This window comes from Spea bombifrons, chromosome 2 (genome assembly GCF_027358695.1).
Source record: "Spea bombifrons isolate aSpeBom1 chromosome 2, aSpeBom1.2.pri, whole genome shotgun sequence".
In the NCBI taxonomy this organism is placed as follows: domain Eukaryota; kingdom Metazoa; phylum Chordata; class Amphibia; order Anura; family Pelobatidae; genus Spea; species Spea bombifrons.
Window position 1 is genome coordinate 75,516,259 of NC_071088.1, and position 21,951 is coordinate 75,538,209.

The 21,951-nt window shown below is 38.8% G+C and overlaps 2 protein-coding genes across 2 annotated transcripts in view; both read right to left on the minus strand.

The window, feature by feature from the left end:
* Positions 1-3,710: 3,710 nt before the first annotated feature.
* On the minus strand, positions 3,711-8,686 carry HSPB1 (heat shock protein family B (small) member 1). Its single transcript, XM_053457320.1, has 3 exons — positions 8,208-8,686; positions 4,900-4,963; positions 3,711-3,992 (listed from the first exon to the last, which is right to left on the minus strand). The coding sequence occupies exons 1-3, from the start codon at positions 8,602-8,604 to the stop codon at positions 3,815-3,817; spliced, it is 639 nt and encodes a 212-aa protein (XP_053313295.1). The 5' UTR covers positions 8,605-8,686; the 3' UTR covers positions 3,711-3,814.
* A 9,786-nt stretch (positions 8,687-18,472) lies between these two features.
* SRRM3 (serine/arginine repetitive matrix 3) overlaps positions 18,473-21,951 on the minus strand; it is an 80,737-nt gene continuing 77,258 nt past the window's right edge. The window contains exon 13 of the mRNA XM_053454846.1: positions 18,473-21,666. Within this exon, the coding sequence (XP_053310821.1) occupies positions 21,468-21,666 (199 nt within the window). The 3' untranslated portion in view covers positions 18,473-21,467. The remainder of the gene's footprint in view (positions 21,667-21,951) is intronic.

The window sequence follows — 21,951 nt, forward strand, 5'->3', positions numbered from 1 at the left end:
GCTGTTGCTGGCCTGCCTGGGCTTCCAGGCAGACCACCAGCAGCAGAGCCCCGTACAAAACGGGAGTTAACCCCTAAATGCCGCGATCGCGGCATTGAAGGGGTTAACGCTGCACTGTCGCTCTCATGGAGCGATCAGGCAGCTGGGGGGTGTTGTGTCAGGTCAACACACAACCCCCCTTCCCCCAACACACAACCCCCCCTTCCCTGAAGCTGCCTATGGCAGCTGAAAACACGATTGCTGGTTTTGCAGCAACCGCGTTTTCAGCCTACAGGCTCACTCCGTGGGAGTGATCTCAGGCTTGGGGGCGGGCTCGGAGTGGCTGTGCTGTCTGCCCAGACTCCTGGGCAGACAGTAGCAGCAGCGCCCCCGTGTGGTGACTCAGCCTCTTACATCCACAATTTTTTCTGGATGTAAGAGGCTGACAAAACCTAGGCGCCAGGACAAAATTCTCTGTCGCCATGGCGACCTGGCGCCTGGGATTTGTCGAGCCCTGGCTTAAGGCCAAGCATATACCGGGCAATAGGAACGTTTTGGCTGATGCGCTATCTCGCTTTAATTTCAAGCTGTTCAGGACGTTGGCACCGCAAGCAGACAAGGAGCAGATGGTAATTCCGGAGTCGGTGTGGGAGTTAACTTCGCCCAGTTAAGTGATCTATTGGTGCAATCTGTTTCAAAGAATACATGGGAGGGTTATTCCAAGGCTTGGAAGGCTTGGGCTGTTTTTGTGCATCAGAAAAAGTTGGACATTTTTGAAGGTAGTTTAAATGGAGCTTTACCTTTTGTGTTTAGTCTAATTGATAAGGGTATGGCGAAGTCTAGTATAGAGAGATGTTTATTTGGTTTAGCTTTCTTTTTTATATTAGCTGGTAAGCAGCATTCATTTCGGGATTTTTTGATTAAACAGGTGCTTAAAGGTTACGGTAATAGGTCTAGGTTGCCTGATGATAGGAGACCTCTGTCATCAGAGGTATTAGAAAAATTAATAGGTGTTTTGCCTAGGATATGTTGGGATGATTTTGAATGCAGGTTATTTAAAGCTGCTTTTGTAACAGCTTTTTTCGGAGCTTTTAGGATTAGCGAATTAGTGGCTAATAATAAATATGGTGGGTCGGGTTTACAGGATAAAGATGTCATATGTGATAGTTCGTTAAAATTGTTTGTAAGAGTTTCTAAGACGGATAGGGCAGCTAAAGGTTGTTGGGTTGTCTTGAATAGTTTGGAGGGTTCAGATATTTGTCCTGTGGGAGCGGCTGAGGCGTTTAATGTAGTCAGGCCTAGGGTTACTGGGAATTGGTTAGTGCATCGGTCAGGTTTACCCTTAACAAGGTTTCAATTTAGGGGGGTTTTGAATTTGGGTTTAAAAGAGTTGGGTTTAGCGGATAAAAAATATACAACGCATTCCTTTAGAATTGGCGCTGCTACTGAGGCAGCCTTGTTGGGTTTAGACGAATCTGTGATTAGGAGATTGGGTAGGTGGCAGTCTAACCGTTTTAAAATATATGTTAGGCCAAAATTGTTATAATATTGTTGTTATGTTTTAGTAGTTGTAATTTTGCATTGTTTACAGGTCGTCCAACTTTCATAGTCTGGATTGTTGGGCATTCTTTCATATTTTGGGCACAAAGAAGAGCGGCAGCAAGAAGCTATGGAGAAAATTTAGGTTTTGCTAAAAATGATATTGCCATTTATTGGTTAGGGGTAAGAGGTTTAAGGGTTGATAATTTACAGGATTGCTTAGAGGAGGGTATAGATTATTTTCCATGGCCTAATGCAATAATAATACATTGTGGTGGGAATGATATGGGTAGTATGAAATCATTAGAGTTAATAATGTTTTGTAAAAGTTTAATTTTATGTTTTAAAGAATGTTTTCATGATGTGTTGTTGGTTTGGTCAGAGGTTATTCCACGTCTTCTGTGGCTGCAGAGGCCAGAATTAAAGGCGTTGGAAAGAGTGCGTCGCAAGTTCAATAGAGCAATGGAAAAATTTATGTTATTGGTAGGAGGTTTTTCTTTCAGGCATACAGAGTTGGAAGGTGGATGTACGGGTTTCTACAGACAGGATGGTGTTCATCTGTCTGACATTGGTAATGACATATTGAATGTAGATTTGCAATGTATGGTTGAACAGGCCGTGGTGTGGTGGGGTAGGGCCTCAAATGGTCATTTAGAGCCCATTTGAGGCGGTTGGGGAACTGTAAGTTTAAGTTATGCCGGCTGGCAAGATTATGTGATTTTACGGATGCCCTGGGCTTGTGCCAAGGGCTTGTTATGTTTATGTTACAATGGTTGCAAGGTTATTTCGTTACATTGAAAGTATGTATGTTTGATAAACTAAATAAAAGCCACGGCCTGTTTCATCCAAGCATGTGTTTGTTTTTATTTATCAGTGTGTGTAGTTATTTGGTTATGTATTTATGTATATGTATTTATGCTTATGTCCCTTACAACCTCATGCACACCAAGGAGCTCCTTACACATGATGACATATCCTGGCACTCCACAGTGGGGATGGCCGTAGAGGTGGCTCTGTCCTAGTTCTGTCCTGAAGTTCCTGTGCCACTAGTTATAGGACTTAACTATTCTGCTTTTCAATCCTTAGAATTCACACACTTTACAAAAAATAGGCACAGTCAGGAGGAACTATGTAGACCTAGTAACTGTTAATTATCACAGAATTACTGTTTGCTGACGCACTCTGAAGTAATCGTTGGCATTAACAGAAGCTAAATGACCTATGTTCTTGTATTGCAGTGCTTTTATTTGGTATGCATCAGACTGGCATAACGAGAAATGAGCTAAAGTGATGTCAGCTCTGTGATAACTAGACTTGGGCGCCGGCCAACTCTTCGTGTTCGTCTTCGTGGGGGGAAAAAATCTTTGTATTCCACGAATATTTGCCCTTTCCTCTGTTCGATTTGGTCAAAGATTTGTGTACATTCTTCTTACTTGTTTTTTTCCCGTTTTTTTCTAGAAGGGGTTAAAACGGGGTTAACGTGGTACGTACTACGCAGCAGCTTTGGCGCCAGGATTTTAAAGGTCTGTATGAGCAACTCTATTTGTCGCCGGCAGTGGCCTCCTCTGCCATCAACCAATAAAGTGCAATAACTGCACTTCATTGGTTGGCGGCAGACGAGCCCCCTGCTGGCGACCAATAGAGTCACTCGTACAGACTTTTAAAAACCTGGTGCCGCAACTTGGCCGCTTCAAGAGTTAAAGGGCCGTACGAACGACCAATAGAGTCGATGGTGTGGACCTTTAACTCTTGGAGCAGGGAGACCATGGTCCCCGCCCTGCGATGCTGTGCAGATAAGGTAGGCTAGATGGGGAAGGCACCAGGGAGATTAGTAAATGAAGACGAACATGAAGATTTTTTGTGTTGTATGTCTTCGTATACGTTTTGCCGCCACCATTGGTTGGTTCGGTATTCGGGCTGAACAACGAAAATGCACCCTTCGTGTTCGTTTTCATGTTTTTCAGAATATGAATGCACAACTCTGGTAATAACTCTCTCTGTGTACATCTGCCAAGATTCCTTTGGCACATTTGTGCGGGCTGGCAGCTGTCGCAGTCCTTCCACAAGTACTTCCTCACAGGCCAACTGCAAAATACACCAGCAGTTTTTCACATAATATAGATTATATGATTGAGCTTGATATGGATGTGTGTTTGAGAGGGTGGTCTCTCAAGTAAAACATAGGATGCACCTTTCTTTTTCTAATTTTATTTGTCAAAAAAGAAAACATTTGTAAAAACTGGGGGCACATGTTAAGAAAACCAATAATGTAATCTTGTAATTTGTTACAGAGGCTTTATTTTTTGGCTGCTTCCTCCCCTTTCTTGGTAATCTCAGCCCGGCTCTGGAAAGTGACTGGGATGGTGATCTCTGCTGACTGAATGGCAGGTTTTGGTAAAAGGGCCTCTACAGTCAAAATGCCGTCTGGGGAAAGAGTAGATGTCACAGCAGCAATGTCAACACCTGCAGGAAGACTGAAAAACAAATCAAATTGAGTATTATACATTTGTGATGCAGCATTCATTTAGTATTTAGTGTCAATCATAATTAGATAAAGAAATATATTTCTAGATAGATGATAGACGGATGGAGCAATCGATGCAGGGACTGACTGAGGCCTGGCATCCTGCTGCCTCATAGCATTGATCAGTCACTCAGTGAGCAATAAACCCATGGAGGGACTGACCATTGGAGGTGAGAGCAGCAGCCAACAAAACCCTCTCGATTGGCGCTCCCAGCACACTGAGGTAATTTCCCAGCGCTCAGACACAGGCAGTGTGTGAGAACCCACCAAGAGCACCAGAACAGGTCACTCCGCAGCTGCTGGATCACCAGATGTGAGAACCCATTCCTGAACTTACAAAAGCAGGCAAGCCTTAAATGTAGATGTGTATTTGACGGGTAGAGTGTATCTGTATGTGAGTGTGCATATCTATACGTATCTGTGAGTACTAGTGAAAGTGTGTATATAGATTTGAGTTAATTGTGTCAAACAACGTAAGCAAGTTTTAAAAAATAGTAATAATACATATGTAAATAAATAGATCAAAATCTATGCCGTGTGCACTGGAATAATGATGTATTTTTATGTATACACATGTTTATATGGGAGTGTATGTGTGTATGACTGTGTTTGTATGTATATGTGAATGTGTGTATGTGAATTTGTGTGTATATGAGTACATTAGTGTGATTGTTGGTAAAATAATGTAAGCAAAGAAAAAAGAAAAGAAGAATGCCCAAACGGCTACTGTCTTGTGGTTGCTCCCAGGCCAGCAGCTGCCAGACCTCCCCTTGATAGATCACTAACAGCATGCTCTGCTACCATAGTATTCCTTGATAAGTGTATCATTTAAACCCCTAAGGCAGGCTAATACTCACGTGTATTTTCTAGTGAAGCATCTAGAAATGAATCCATGTTCATCCTGTTTTTCTTCATGTTTTCCTGTGGGACAACAAAATTAGCATGTATGGATCGTTAACTAACACACAAGAATATAGATACATATTATAACACAGTGCATAGGATATATCATTTTGACAATATTTCTACAGAGTTGAGGTGGGGTGCACACATAAAAATGCATTTATGTATAAAACAACAAAACAGGAACTGAAGATTGTGGCTGAAATATCTAGTCATCTGCTCTACATCCCGTTTAAAGATTGTCCCTGGTGTTTGTAGATGGAGATAATTTTGCCTCCAAAGCCCATGCTTAATTCAGTTTTCATTGACAGCATCAGGAATGATTACCAGGGGGTCGGTGACAGTGTGAGTGGTATACACAAGATTAAGTAAGAACACCTTTTGCCCTATAGTAACAACTATTTTTGCCCAGAAGGGGTATATTCATGATGCTTAACATCAACAAATTGATGACTTATTAATCATCTGGTCAGGTGGTATTGAACAGGTTCATTCATTTATGTCATATGTAGATTTTAACTTATATTTTACTCATGAACACCAGTTTGGATTTACGCCCTAATACTGAGTCAGAAACCAATTGTGCGGTCACTACTGCTGTGAGTTGCATGTGTGTTGCTGTGGTCTTATGGACCAAGACCCGAATCCTCCGGGTCGCGGGAGCGGAGTCTTGAGACGCCCGGCTCCCTGGCCCGTTTTTTCCTTGAAATGGGAGTGTATCCCGCTGCCGTCAGCGAGACTGCCTCCAACATCAGGGGGACCGCCCACCAACGTCAGCGGGACCCGCATGGGAAGGCTCCGGGTAGCCGGAGTCAAGAAGTTCCCAGGTATGATTATACCAGCAGATGTGCCACTTTGGTCAGTCTGACAGATTATATAAAACGCACGGCCTTCAAACACAATTAATGCAGTTAACAAATTCTAAGTACCAGTGAGCGGTATTAATCTGGCTGACCTACAGCAGATAGAATTTATAAGAGTCTGATTTAAATGATTGACGAGGTGGCAATTCTGTACACCTTTTGCCCTATAGTAACAACTATTTTTGCCCAGAAGGGGTATATTCATGATGCTTAACATCAACAAATTGATGACTTATTAATCATCTGGTCAGGTGGTATTGAACAGGTTCATTCATTTATGTCATATGTAGATTTTAACTTATATTTTACTCATGAACACCAGTTTGGATTTACGCCCTAATACTGAGTCAGAAACCAATTGTGCGGTCACTACTGCTGTGAGTTGCATGTGTGTTGCTGTGGTCTTATGGACCAAGACCCGAATCCTCCGGGTCGCGGGAGCGGAGTCTTGAGACGCCCGGCTCCCTGGCCCGTTTTTCCTTGAAATGGGAGTGTATCCCGCTGCCGTCAGCGAGACTGCCTCCAACATCAGGGGGACCGCCCACCAACGTCAGCGGGACCCGCATGGGAAGGCTCCGGGTAGCCGGAGTCAAGAAGTTCCCAGGTATGATTATACCAGCAGATGTGCCACTTTGGTCAGTCTGACAGATTATATAAAACGCACGGCCTTCAAACACAATTAATGCAGTTAACAAATTCTAAGTACCAGTGAGCGGTATTAATCTGGCTGACCTACAGCAGATAGAATTTATAAGAGTCTGATTTAAATGATTGACGAGGTGGCAATTCTGTACACCAGCCAATGGCATATGTAATTACATGCCCTATGCAACTGAAAAGTAGGAGATGGACCTTGGGCATTTGCCCTGTGTGCCAAGGTCTGTTCCTTATAAAGGGCACTTGGAGCCCTGATTGATTCAATAGATTTTTTCAGTGCCCACTGGACGAGCAATGCCAAATCCTTACTTACATGAACCCAGATGAACATATGTAGCGCTGTAACATGCCTACCTCAAACGCTGAGTGCAGCATAAATTTCCTGAGGTGTGAATGATTCATGTAGATACTAAAAGTTGCACTAACCTGCCATTTGCAGTTTATTCGCATTGCCCCACCCTTGTGATCTTACTGTTCATACCCTTTTAGACCACTGAGATACACCACACTGCCCTAGTACCATTAATCAAGTGTGGTTTTTAGTCAGTAATTGCACATTTGCTGTTCAAAATGTCATTTTTTTCATAATACAGCATAGTAGCACGTATTCATGTGTACTGATTTGTAGATCTCTGTTTCGAACAACCTATGAAATTAGAGCATCAGTTTGGCAACCATCTTAACATCTCAAATTACTTTAAAAAAAAAAAACAGCACATAGATCCTCCATAGATAAACAAATAACTGTATTCACAATATTCACATAAGGAGAACTGTAGTTTTGTTTTTTGTATGTATCAGAAGCTTCACTTCTGAGTTGTGTATAAATATATTTCTTTTAATATTCCGGAATTTTTTTACGGTAGTTAGGATTCTGCAATAAAATCCTAACTAACATTTTTAAGTGTTTTGAGTAAAAATTTCAATTTTTTTAGATTCTGGGTGCATTAGCATTATTGAAGCTTTTTTGCTTTTATACTTATTTCGGCATATTGTATCTATGGACTGAAAAAAGTGCATATATATATATTCTCAACACATGAGAAATCACTTAAGAATTATTTTAATATTTGTGACTGATCCCCAATATGTTTATTCTGAACATGCCCTATGTAGTGATTCTACCAGAATTTAGCAGAGTTGAAAAAAGAATTCATAGGGGGTTGCTCAGCCAGTAATAAGTTCCTGGTAAGAATTAGAAACAGCCGTCATTATGAATCCATTTGGCTATCTATAGAGAGGTGCCGGAGACAAAGTACACTTTGTCCTATTTTAGATGTATGACAACGGTTTGCCCTTGAGATCAATATAGATCCCTATTTGGTCAGTTTTAGGACTGTTAAGCCTCATGCTGCTATTTAAATTAGATTTAAGAAAAAATAAAACTTTTAATGTAAGTCTGTTATATTTTCTATACACTGTTTAAGGCTTATAAAAGTGTCACTTAAATTAACATAAAATGTATGCAGTGCCAGAGGTAAACCATCATGTAAGGGAAGATCAAATACAAAATTTCAGTAAAGACGGGAATTAAATTTAGTCATGTATTACATAGTCCTAGTTAATACATGCACTCCAGTGAGTTATAAGGGAAGTAGTAGCAAGATCAAACAAATTCTTCTCCTTTGTCACCACTGGCCATACCCATAGCTATCATTAGTGAATGTTGTTAAAGTATTATTGTATTTATAGCTTTTTGGTATTTACAATATGTATTACTTTTGAAGCTGAACATATTTTACCTGTAATTTCAACAATTCCGTCTTTTGTTTTCACAACCAGCTCCTCTGGGGCAAAGTGGTTGACATCCAGGCTGACCTTCCAGTGGTCTGATGTCTGACGGATCTCAGAGATTCCACTGCTGAGTTGGCGACTCAGGGCCCGATTAAAGTCAGGAACAGCGGCAGCAGCAGGTGAGGTAACAGCTGGTGTGGTAGGAGGCACCACATCCAGAGACTGGCTTGGGAAAAGACGGACATAGCCTGGCCAACTTGTGCTGGGCAATTGGTGCCAGTCCTCTGGGATACGGGGCATACCAAACCACTGATCAAAGAGTCTGTTTGTACCTTGGTACCAGTCTCGGAATGGCTCCCAGCTTGGAGTGCTGAGGAAAGTGAAAGGCACTCTGCGTTCGGACATGTTCTTCTTCTGTTTGCTATGGCAGTCTATTAGCACAAGTGCTCGTTGCTCTGCCCAGACTGTGGCTGCTCTGGGTGTCTGGAAGGTGCAGCTGCTTTATGAAGGGTTGGGATGTTATTTTTAGCTGACGCTATGACTGCTCTATTAATGGAAATTACACAAGTAGTTGTGAGGGAAACTTCTCGTGTCTTCTCATGACAATACAGTGACATGACTTACTCATTCATGATTACATAGATAGGTGCCAATTGCATTACATTTTTGGCTTTATCCCATTTTTTTTCTAAATCAAGAGCACATTGTATGATCTAGAAAGAGATGACAGAATCATAGATGATGAAGCAAGCTATTTTCAAGCGGATGAAACACACCAGATTGATTATAGATTTGGATTATGTGATTTATTAGTAGATTCAGTAATTCATTTAATTTGTTATAACTCAAAAGAAAATAAATCCAATTACTATAAAAAAGTGTTCCTTATGTCATTTTCAAATATTCATCCTGCTAAAACAAATTTAGCCCGTGCCTTATATTTTAGTTTTTTGTGCACCCGCACAAATTACATATCGTTTTTCCAACTTCAGCTAGAGCTTTCTTTTAATATAATTTTTAGATATATAAACATTTAGTATGAATAATTCATTAAAATAATGAAAATATTGGAAAAATCTTTCTATGAAAATGGTCTCCAAATATTTTCTCTTTTCTAAACTCAACATCTTTAACTTGTTATTTTGTGAGGCCTATGTCTTATACATCCCACATACTGCAGGGCAGCATTTTATCTGGGCTGGTCAGCAATATGTAAAAATTATATGTGTCCTGGAAAACATAGCCGATGTGGTCACCATAGTCATACTATGTTAAGGAGGCATTACGACAGTTATCTGATAAGGACGCTTATAGGAATTTGAGATTTAATCCCACTAAAGTGTTTAAACAACAACTTTCTTCTATATTGGATCCGGGGGTGTATCATGGCATTCTGAACATTGATGAGGTAGAATATATTTATAATACACATCCTGTAACACCAATATTCTATTTCTTGACTAAGGTCCTATTGTGTCAGGTATCGGTAGTCTTATAGAGGCACTCTCGGCGCTTGTGAACCAATATTTACAACCTGTAGTTGTTGCCCAGAAGGGGTATATTCATGATACTAAACATCAACAAATTGATGACTTATTAATCATCTGGTCAGGTGGTTTTGAACAGGTTCATTCATTTATGTTGTATGTTGATTTTAAGGAGCTTACCTTATATTTTACTCATAAACACCAGTGTGATTCTATCACTTTTATTTGGATTTACGCCCTAATATTGAGTCTTAAACCAATTGTGTGGTCACTTCAGTTTTTTTTGTACATAAGTAGCCATTGATAGAGTATTTAATGCAATGAGTTGACACCGCTGGCATGTTACCAGGAGTGTGCCAACTGGGCAATTTATCTGGCTGAAATGAAATTGTTCCACCCAGATGAAGTTTGAAGATCAAGCCAAAGAACTTATGGTTAGGTTAGGTAAGTCTGTCATTAAGAGGGATACTTTCAACTATAACTGGGAAAACCTTTCAGCTTAGGGGCTATATGAATTGCTCCACTGAAAATGTGGTTTATTTAATAATGTGTCAAACATTCCAGATTCAATGTGTTGGGCAACCACTGACCAGCTCAAGGCTAAACTCAGTTAGCACTGAAAAAGAGATAGTGTGTCACCTATTAGCAGGCCCGGACTTGCCATCGGGCCGGGGCGCGGCAGGGCCGGATTGATTTAAGGGGCTGATGGAGCTGCAGCTCCAGGCTCCTACCTTAAAATAGGCCCAGTCAGGACCGGACTGACTGGGCCTATGCGGCCTCTACGGCCGCATTAACGCAGGACATAAGGGGCACCTGCCCCTTAAGCCCGCCGCAACTGCGACCGGGTCCGCCACTCTAAGGGGCCGGGAAGCCCCCACCAGGGCCGGCCTTACGGGTGTGCGGCCGCACAGGGTTTAAGTTAAAACATCTGGGTTTTTTTTTTTTACTTTATTTAACATCATGGAGGAATTTAAATATTTTAAAAAACTACGGTCTTCAAGGGAAGATGCAGTTTGCCAACGCCGGTCCTGAAGTGGTTAATTTAGGATTGTGTCATGTTTATTTGCTCTATGGGTGGGGCGATTACAGAGTTTTTATCTACAGGTGTGTTTTATTACCTACAGATGTTCTTTCTTGCCTTTGAACACAGTGTGTTCAGCCTAGTTTTGTTTAATCTGGTTTTCACCTGTAGTTTACCATTACCCCTTTCCATGACCCGCTATCCATGCTACTTCGATATAAGCATGTGTCAAGCTTTTAGTCTGTTCCTGCTAGGTTTCCTTTGTTGCTGTTGTTTCTATTGTATCATCACTTGATTCTGTTTTTTTATAATATTCTGTGGACTGATGAGTCAAAAGTGGAACTTTTTAAATGACGTGGGTGTTGTTTCATGTGGCATAAAGCTAACCCAGCATTCCACAATAAGAACATCATACCAATAGTCAAACACGGTGGAATAGTGGTAGTGGAGGTCTGGGGCTGCTTTGCTGCTTCAGGGCCTGGGAGAGTTCCTGTAATTAATGAAACCATGAATTCTGCTCTCTGCCAGAAAATCCTGAAGGAAAATATCTGCCCATCGCTTGGTGACCTAAAGCTCAAGCACAGTTGGGTTATGCAGCAGGACAATGATCCAAAGCATACAAGGAAGTCCATGTCCGGATGGCTTTTAAAATAAAAAACAATCCACCATGAAGACTGGGCCAAACTTCCTCCACATGTCATGTAAAATTAGATAATACCAAAATTGGGGCACTCTGTTGTAATGGCAGGCTAAGTGATATATTACCATATAGAGTGACACAATCCCCTATATTTAAGGTTCAGATAGGTGCTTTAAATAGTATCTTCTGGGCCTGAACTGATTCCTTGCTTTGTTGTACAGTATGTTAATATTGGTCATTTTATATAGTCCACTAGTGTAAATTGGAAAAAATGTTACTGCAATATAGAATAATACCTTTTTATTGGACTAACATTCCATTTTAATGAGCTTTCAAGAGTATCAACCTCCCTGTCAAGTAGAAAGCTAAGTAAGACATGGGCAGCAGGACACGGGCTAATAGAGACTGATAAGGTACAGGTTACAGCAATTTAAGTATATATATATATATATATATATATATATATATATATATATATATATATATATATATATATATATATATATATATTTTATTATTAGTATTTTTTTTTTTTACGGAAATCATATTCCACACTTCTATAAAATGGGTAAACAGGACATAACATGTATATATATATTTAACATGCCTGATATTGTGCTAAATCAAATTTGATGTGTCAAATTAGCACAAAATCTAAAATAAAATCATTATGGGAGGTTCCAGAATTAGCCTTAAATAGCTATGTTGCATGTTTAATCAGCCAGTGACATACTGTTCTATGAAAGCCTATAAATAATCAGATGAGGATACAGTGGTGAAACACACTCTTCACTCCTGACAAACTTAAGTATTAATAGAATACTAGGTTACAATCCAGAGGAGAAAGATAATCTTCCAGAATCTTCCAGATTGTTCTGCATGGAGCATGCAACTCCTGTATATCAGAGCCATCTAGTGGAACAACTGCAGTATAGCTATCATATTGCATTTTTATAAATACGGGGCCTCGCCAGAATTTTTTATATATGTAATTTATTAGATGCATAGTGTTGCTTTAAAGCATATTTTATGTATCAGCTGTCAAATGGAAGGCTGGTGTGTGTGTAAACCATTGTGGCTAGTATAAGGGATTTTAGGGCCTGTGATGGAGTAGATATATTTTCCCTACCCTCTCCCAATCCTCTGGGATTGAATTACTCATTTAAACCTTAATAAATTTCATTGGAGGTGTTTAGCAATTTAATAACCTGTTTAAAATCAAATAAGGGTAGACTGCCAAACAATGCTGCAATAAAATTGTATAGAAATGTTTGCACTTAAAAGAACAGTTTAATGCCCCAATACCCTATTAAATAAGTACTCTGCAAGTACTTTAACATACATTCTTTAAAACAAAACCAAAAATCATAATAAAATAAAACACATTAAATTGAAGCTACAGCCATGTTGGAGCAGCTGCCCTTCAATGGTTGATGCCAGAGGAGGCTCCTGCCAGCGACCAATAGAGTTGCTTGTGCAGACTTTTAACTCCTGGAACCCCCCCAGGCCAAATTTCCGCGTCAAAAGTTAAAGGTCCGTATTAGCTACTCTATTGGTTGTCGGCACTGAGCTTCTCTGGCATCAATCAACGAAGGGCAGCTGCCCTTCATTGGTTGATGGCAGAGGAGCCCCTTGCCGGCCACCAGTAGAGTCGCTCTTACCGACCTGGCTTCAAAACTGCTGCGTATTATTTATAACACCTTTTAAAAAACAAAACGGCAAAAAGGAAGAAAAAAAACGAACACAAATAACGTACACCAATATTTGCCCGAAAAGAACATGAGAATGGGAGAATACGAAGATTTTCCCCCCACGAAGACTTGGCCGGCATCCAAGTCTAGATCATACAGCTATCATTCATTAACGTGCCTCATTGAACAGAGTAAAACCGTGGGAGCCTGATTGCTCAAGTGGGCAATCTGCCCTTAGTTTTGCAGCAGAGGGATTTATGCCCAACTGGCAAATGACATCACAAACCAATGATATTGTGTATCTTTTTTCTTATTTCCGGTAGTTTGTGTGTCTCACAGGATGTGTAGAATTCGGAACACTTTAATGTTTCATGCTTATTATGTAGTCACTAAAGTAAATACAGTTCACCTTTTGTGAAATAACTTGATTACAATCATTCTAATCTTTAAATCTGACCTTCATATTAAAGCTTTGTCACAAATATTAAGAAGGCCCACAGGTATGTGAACTTACTTGGATATGGTCTAAAAATGTTTTCTTAATAATAATAATATGCATCCTAAAAACATTGTGTTCACCACCAGCTTAGGATACACGTAATGACAATGTATTGTGTATTAGACTTGCATGTGCATGTGGTCCAAAAAAATTAGGACAAATTTGTCATTTTTGGTCTATTTGTTTTCAGACAACAAATTTGTTGGCACTTGCCCATGCTAACTCTCTGTCACATTCTGTTATGCTCTGTCACACTCTCAATGTCTCTCAACCATCTCCTTATACCTCTCCATGACTCCACAGCTCTGCTTCTTGTTCTCTGCTTCTTCTCCTTCTACTTTGTGTTATCCGCTTCTTCATTCTACTTTCTTCTCTGGTAATCCCCTTCTGTTGGTAATCTGTTGTGTTACCCTGGACTCCTGGAGTACTTCCACATCAGGACAGAGCCTCGGCATGCACCATGGGGACAACATCTCCCGGGATTGAAGGGATAGGAGAGAGGCTACCCTCGTGCTGCATGCCGAGGCTCCGCCTTGTTGCAAAAGTGCCCCAGGTGTCCAGAATAATACAGACGGAGCAGTGGAGAAAAATAAGCTTATTTGTACTTTTCTTTCTCAGCTGATTCTTCTGTATTATTCTGGTATCCTGGAACACTTCATAACATGTTAAAGAGTAGATTAAATGTACAGTAATGCAAATGGTAATAAAAGATTGATAGATAAAACACTAAATTGATCATAACATAGTTTTATTGTTAATAGAATGTTGGGTGCACCACCCAATTTACAATGAATCACCCATCTAATAAATATGGTTTGGTGGTGTGATCCGGGAAAAGGATGCCTAACCTACTCTGCTGAAGACATAACGCTGATGTAGCATGCAAAACTCTTGTTTACATGATTTAAACACTGCTTTATTCTTCTAGAGGGTTGGCCCAACTCTACTGTTGCTACTGTGTTGAGTCTCGCTGTGCCCAATTTTGATGTGGTAAAGTTGCTTTTGTCCATCTGTGCTTCTAGGATAATATCGTAAAAACAAGCACAGCTGTCCTTTAACAGTTGACCTTACAGTTCTAAATGTGAAAGCCATTAGTTCTGTTATAGTTGGTAGTGTCTGTCTTCATCAATGAAGATAAATACTATTATGTATTTAAAAAAAAGATTCTGAACTATAAATAATAAATTGTGAGCAACGCTCCTTAACTGGATTAAAAAGTAGAGGAGTTTGCCATATATCATTTTCAACAAAATCAACAAAAAATCCTTACTGCTTGAAGTGATGATCGTCAGTGGTGGTGGTCTTTTGTAATGTAGATAGGAGTTTAATTGTTTTCTTAGGAAGGGGTACAGACAAAACTAGTTGTGGTGTGGAAACACAGAAATAACCACCTTTCCCTTGGTCAGAGCAGATAAATGGTAATTGCAGATTTATTGATAAAAAAAAAGTGTTGACATCTGCAGTTTACAAAATGAACACAGGGTGTCACTCATTTTACAGATATGAGATTAAAAATGGCATGGATAAATTGAAAAGGAATTCATGCATTGTTGTGCTTGCTATTTTGCAGTGTTTGGCAGTATCATATTGCTCAAATTTGTCAATAATAGTGCTAAGTTATTTTTTTAACTTTTGGAATTAACAGGCCTTGCGTGTATACATTGAAGTATTATTATATGAATTATCTCTCTGCTGGCATCCGATTTTAATCAATATGGGGATTTTAAATTAACGTTATGGACAAACAAGTGCCCATTTTCATGTCAGTTCACAAATATGTTTTGTTCATGTTCATACAGCACATAACAAGACAGCCCTACTATGCATAACAAGAATTGCAGGCGTAGTAGGACGTTTATCTATGGATTTGTCTGCTGGGAACTCAAGTCTAGTGGACATTATTAAGCAACACAACTGTGGAATCTTCTGTTAACCTCTTCTTTACTAAGGGTACTTTGTACTGCAAAACCTAGAGCTTTTTTGAGTTTGTTAGCTACTTAGCTATGTAAAAATGCAAAAAAGGGCTCTAGGAATGATATGTTTCATTGTTTCATCTATACCTGTAGATGTAAAAAATCAAAGTTGAGTTGACCAAAATACCCCAAAAAGCCCCTTCCACACCCCCCTTGGTAAAATACACAAACATTTACACATATACACTCATGCTAACACCCACACTTGCACACACTCATGCTAACACACGCACACACATACACACTCATGTTAATACACCCCCCACTTGCACATACACACTCATGCTAACACATACACATAAACACTCATGCTAATACATGCACATTCACTATAACATACATAGTTGCATACATACTCCCTCCTTCCTCTCCAACTCCCTTATCATCTCTCTCATTCTCTCTCTACTTTACCCTTTTTCTCACTCTCTCATCCTACCACTCTCTCCCTCCTTCGCCTCACCCCCTTGCTTTCCCAGAGGCTTCTTCCACATGGTGACGTGACCCTGCCATGTTCCCGCTTCTGCTTTTTTGAGAGTTTTGGAGTGGCCTTGGAAGCAATTGCCCCCAGCCCAGCCCTTGGCTTGGGGTGGGTAAATGACTGTTTGGAAAGACTTTATTTTTAGTGAAATTTGCCAATTTTGTGCATTTGTATGAATCTCCGATAATGAGGAGGGTTCCTCCAACTTGTGAGTTGTTTTCCTTACTCTTTCTCACTCAGCATTTACAAGGGACGAGCATTATATATGTGTGCTGATGCCATTTTAACTTGACAGTTACAGTGTTGAGGCTAAGATTGATCCTCATGTAGTGTTTATAGTATTAGTATTTATAGTATAATTGATATAACGGGGCAGCAGCATACAATTGTTTCAAAACTTTTTATTTCGGGGCAACATGCAATACACAGAATATGAGGAAAAAAACAGGTGTCCATTTATCCAATGATGAAAAGTTGCATTGCCCATGTTCTGTGGAAGGAAGAAAGTTATGGACACTCCAATACACATCAAAAGATACATTCAACCTCCATTCTATTGATAAAATGTTTTGTCTTTTTAAGATATGTGTTGTCTTTACTCCTTGTTTTCTTTCCTGATCACCAACTGGTATAAAGCTTGATCATACAATAACTGAAGACAGACTTCAACAAACTCCCCCCACCTGTGTCACTCTTACCCCCATCTTTATGCCCATTAGTAACTAAAATATCTTTACTTAACTTGTTGGCAGAGTGACAAGTCTATCGTATCTATTTACAGTTGCCAGATTTGAAAGGTGGGGTTTTTTTTGTCTTTTTTTCCTTTGCACCAGCAGCGTCTAACCAATCTATTCAAAAAATAACGTTTAGTTTGAAATAATCACAAAATTACACTTTAAAATTTAAACAAAAGTTGTTTTGTACATAATTAAAGTCAACTAGAACATGACTAGTAGTGTATTTTTGCAAATCTACAACAGAATGGCTGAAAAAGAAAAACTCAAGGTGTTGCAATAGCCCAGTCAAAGTCCAGATCTCACCCCCAAGCAAACTGCTGTGCCGGGACCTTAAGAAAGCTGTGCAGAAACAAATGCCCACAAACCTCAAATAACTGAAGCAAAGTTGTAAAGAAGAGGCGGCCAAATTTCTTCCACAACAATGTGAGAGACTGAGAAAGTCATACAGAAAACAATTACTTTAAGATATTGCTGCTAAAGGTGGTTTTGCAAGCTATTGGATCATGGGGTCATTTTAACACATGGCTTCTCCACTTTTTTTTGTTGAATAAATCATGATACATTGTAATATGTCATGTGTTGTTTTCATCTGAGGGTGTATTTACCTAATATTTAGACCTGCTTGTATTGTGCACGCAAGCCCTTAAAACTCATGAGCTCCCTCATGATCTGATTTTTTCCCTCCAAAATGGCTCTAATGCAGAACTGTGTGTATCTATAAAACGTAAACTGATTAAAAGACAAAACTCAGGAAACTCTTATCGGCAGGGGGAACGGAAGAAATTCCAATGTGTGTTTCTTGCAGGGACAGGCTAAGTCAAGCAGTGCCACAGACATCTGTGCAGGGGAATTTCCTCCAAAGCCAGTCAGAGTTTATAAGGGGGCAGGATTCAAGAGGCCTTTAACAAATGTTTCCCTTTGTAGTAGGTTGTCACACCACTAAAGAAAATTGCATTTAAACCCTTTCATGACACAGGACATACTATTACGTCCTCCCGATCAGTTCATCAGCTGAACTTCGCCCCGTTGCTGTCTAAATTACAGACAGATTTGAACTCCTGGAGCAAATTTACGATTTTGTGGACCAAAAGGATTAACACTGTAAAGATGAACATAATGACGCACCTCTTTTATCCGTTCCAGACCCTCCCTGTACATTTCACTATCCTTTTCATTCTCTCCGCACAACGTCCTTGCATTTTATTTGGGGGAAGGGGCACCTCAAGTCAAATACCAAACCCAACCCACCTCTTTCAGGAAATAGATCCTCAGAGTTAAGCAGAAGCATGAGCTGGAGAAGTTTGTCCTTTAGGCTGATGGTGCAATAGACAGGTACCGCGATACCTGGTTTCACTGCTTGTGGTGGTGCTGCAGTTCCAACCACTGCTGTGGGATGGCGATTATGTATATTAACACGTTACTTGGGCTGCCCTGACATAATGCTTGCATATTTCTGGTTGTTTATATGTACCATGTGGTTTTACGGTAATTAGCCAAAAATATGCACATTGTCAATGATGCATGAATTATGCTGTTAATCTTTCTGTATCATGCAATGTAATGTAAGATGGACCCATAGCTGTGTGCTGTGTTGTACCTTTTAACCACTTACTTGAAAATAAAGGAGCTTTAATATTGATTACTGCTTGCTTTTTCTTTTTCTACCCAGAGTACCCAGATTAAGTTAAGGTTAGGAACCACTAATCATGAAATCTTATTGTTACTAATATTTGCTTGCTGAACATCATTGAACATTATTGTAATCAGTTTTTATTGTCAATTAAAAAAAATTGCCAAACATATTAAAACATGAAGATGTTTATGGGAAATGTCAATATTACACCACATTCAGACTGTTTGGGACTTTATGACAGCTACCAGTACAAGGTAAGTGGATAAACTTCAAATAACTGAAACTATACATATTAATCAAGAACAGCCATTACTGGAGATCATTTGGTCATCATTCGGTTTTACATGGACTGCGTTGACAAAACTAAAAATACATGTGTTTATATATAAGGAATCACTTTTAATAAATTGTATTTTTGCTTTTTTAACCACAGTAGTAATTTTTGTACACCTTTAAATTCCTGCTTACTTAATAGAGAAATGTTATGGGGAAAAAAGGTAGTAGTTATTTAACCAAAAAATTACCGTAAGCAAAAAAAAAAAAAATATATTTTTTTGTTTTTAAGTTGCACAACGTTACTGATAAACTTTACAGATTGACTAGTACAAAATGTAAAACAGGCATTGCAACATATTATACAATGGAATATTATCTTGGTGTATCTAAACAACATATACATCATTCTATCCCAACGAAAATAAACACAAAAACGTTCACCCTCCCCTCCCCATAATTAAACAATATGTCCCTAGAGTGCAGCGCATGAAAACAAAAAAGGGTTTTCTTGATTTTGTTTCTCGGTGGTTAATTTTCATCCAAGGTCAATTATCCACTTGAACAGTCACTGGTTATATCATGCCATACTTCCTTGGTAAAGGGACTTCTGTTTTTATGAGGTTCATGATGTTCCCCAATTGTTCGTAAGTGGCCATGAGTTTTAACAAATCTATCCATAGTCTCTTTGTTCATTGTGGCTTTGAAATAATGCCAATAAAAATATCATCAAATACTTTAATGGGGAATAAACCCCAATTATGACCATGTCTCATTAATATCTGAATAAATGTCCTCTTTTTATCTATAACTATAAACATTTAAGAGTTTCTTTCTATGCCATGCTTAAGTCCCAATATTGATCAGTATTAATTTTGCGGTTTTAAAACCAATAGCTGGTCGTAGATATTCTTTACTTCTCTTTAAAAATGCAGAAAGCACATTGAAAATATAATCATGAATAAAAACCTTAAATATCATATTAAATAAATAAATTAAATTAAAAATCAACCATCCTTTAAAAAGTGAATACATAGCTCCATATAAACACAATCTTTTTGGTATATTTTTCCATTTTTGTTACAGAGACCTATATCCTTCTTCGTAATCATAAGAAAATAATAGTTTTTAAAGTGATTTTCCGGCCATTATATAATATTAAAATTGTTGCATTTGGAAATAGTATTCACGTATTATAACATTTACCGTAATGAGGATCTCTTTAGCTGTTTCTGCAAATTCTAATGAATCTATGTGAAAGGGGATACCATGCGATCAAGAAATAAATATATCACTTAAATAAAATTCTACTTTAAACCTGCATTCCACATTTACACTTTTCCTACAAAAAAAATGCAAAGCTCTATAGCTAACTGGGCTGAATTTACAGTATAAAGGCCCATGCTGTCGATGAGTAAAAAAATTCAGGTTGAATATGTTCTATGTAAAAGCTCAGTACATTAAAACCGAACAAGGCTCTTGTGCAGAGATGCTTTCTGAATGTGTTTACATATTTCAATGTGAGCATTTATTTTATAATCAGCTCTAAATGAATTAGAATTAAGTTGCTAATATAACCAGTTTGACATTTAATATTATTAGTAACTGCAAGAAAAACTTGAACTGCCTGATTTTACCTGTTTTCCAAAAAATAGCTTTAGAAAAGCTAATGGACTGCTGCAAGAGGACCCTGTGAAGATGCAGAAAAATCTAAAATCAGAAGTGGCTTTTCAACATTTGAAAATGTACCTGATTTGCTTTGTTCATAATGGCAAAAAAAAGTACATACTTGTTGTGTAGTGCTGTAGTGCAGTTAATGTAAGGCATATGGGTAAATGACATATTTACCTTGCTGAGACAATTGTATAATCATCTCTGGACAGCACCGTTCTGATGCAACAATTTAAGTGGAGTTTGAAAACACTGTTTGGTTACTAGGATGTTACCCCATGAAGTTGGATTGAATGGTACTATAGCACACTCTTATGTTTGACAACAGAACTGGATAGTTTCTGGGAGACCAATTATCTGCAATATCCCTCTGTTAGTCGGTGGTCAAGGGCCAGAGGTTGGAGATGTAGCTTAATGACAGCAGAATTGACACAATCTCTGCATCCAATAATCCCCATATGCCAAAAAAGCCAGCAAACGTCCAACAGGACTAAACGTTACCTTATCCTTACTTTAATCCAGAAATGTTAATCAAATTCTCAGTCATCTTACTAAAGTGTACTGGTGGAAGTGTTTTGTAGGTTATTAATCTATTGTGTCTATTGTTATCTGCTCACACTACATCAGTCTAAGCATTTCTAAAGCAATCAGGAGGCATTTACTTCATCAGGTTAGAAAGATATTTTCATGAATGTTTGGTCTCACCAAAAATAAATATATATAAATAAATAAATACATACATAAATATGCCAAAGTGGCTTTTACTGCCACACTTAAGATCTTACTGTTTAAATATTGATTACATGTCTTAGGAAAATACAGTCTTTGCGAATGTTTCTGACATCATAAAATATGTTGCTTCCTCCTAGCTGCATGGGATGAATAGCCTATAACTTCTGTGCTTTGGCCAGGTGTGGGTTCAACGATTTGAAGATCAGAAGAGTCGAAATCTTACACTTAAATTGTTTGTTTAACCGTTCCTAACTGATGTGAATACCCTTCCACTGATGTGATACCATGGTTACTAATCTTTGTGAATCTTCAAATTATATACATGTAGCAAGTTATCTGACATTTCAACCCCCAGATATCTGTTGAACTAAAACACGATCTACTTAAGGAAGCAAATACGATTAGTGAGAGGGTTGAATTGATGCTCATAGGCTTAGAATCCAGCGCTCTCTGAACTGCTCCTGTAGCTAGGGCTTCTACTGTGACTGGGTGAGCGGCTCCGAGTCCGACTACGACTGTAGCTGCTGTAACTGTCGTAGCTCCGACTTCGACTACGACTGTGAGAGTAGCTGCTTAAGGAGCTGGAAGAAGATGGACTTGGTCGATAATAAGGAATTGGGCGTTTTCGGGCACTGAAAAGAAGAAAAAATAAAGAAGTTATAGTTCACAAAATATCAATTATTATTATTCTAAGTTTTTGGTTAAGTGGTTACTGTGAAGACAGATAGTTGTTAGTTCTGTTCAAGAAAAGCAATATTTGTAATCTTGTAAACTGGCTAAAATTTAGCAAATAATATTTGAATACAAAGTTTTCTATGGCATAAACCATAACATTTTGGAATTCAAAGGTGAAATGTATATATTTTGGGCATGTTTAAGATCTATAGAAAGCATAAGTGTAATGCATGGTGTCACAT

Coding starts and splice junctions, on each gene's coding strand:
- HSPB1 (XM_053457320.1), bottom strand. CDS start 8,604: ATGTCCGAACGCAGAGTGCCTTTCACTTTCCTCAGCACTCCAAGCTGG. Junction 4,964..8,207: donor CGGAATTGTTGAAATTACAG/GTAAAATATGTT, acceptor GTTGTCCCACAG/GAAAACATGAAGAAAAACAG. Junction 3,993..4,899: donor TGCTTCACTAGAAAATACAC/GTGAGTATTAGC, acceptor TTTGTTTTTCAG/TCTTCCTGCAGGTGTTGACA.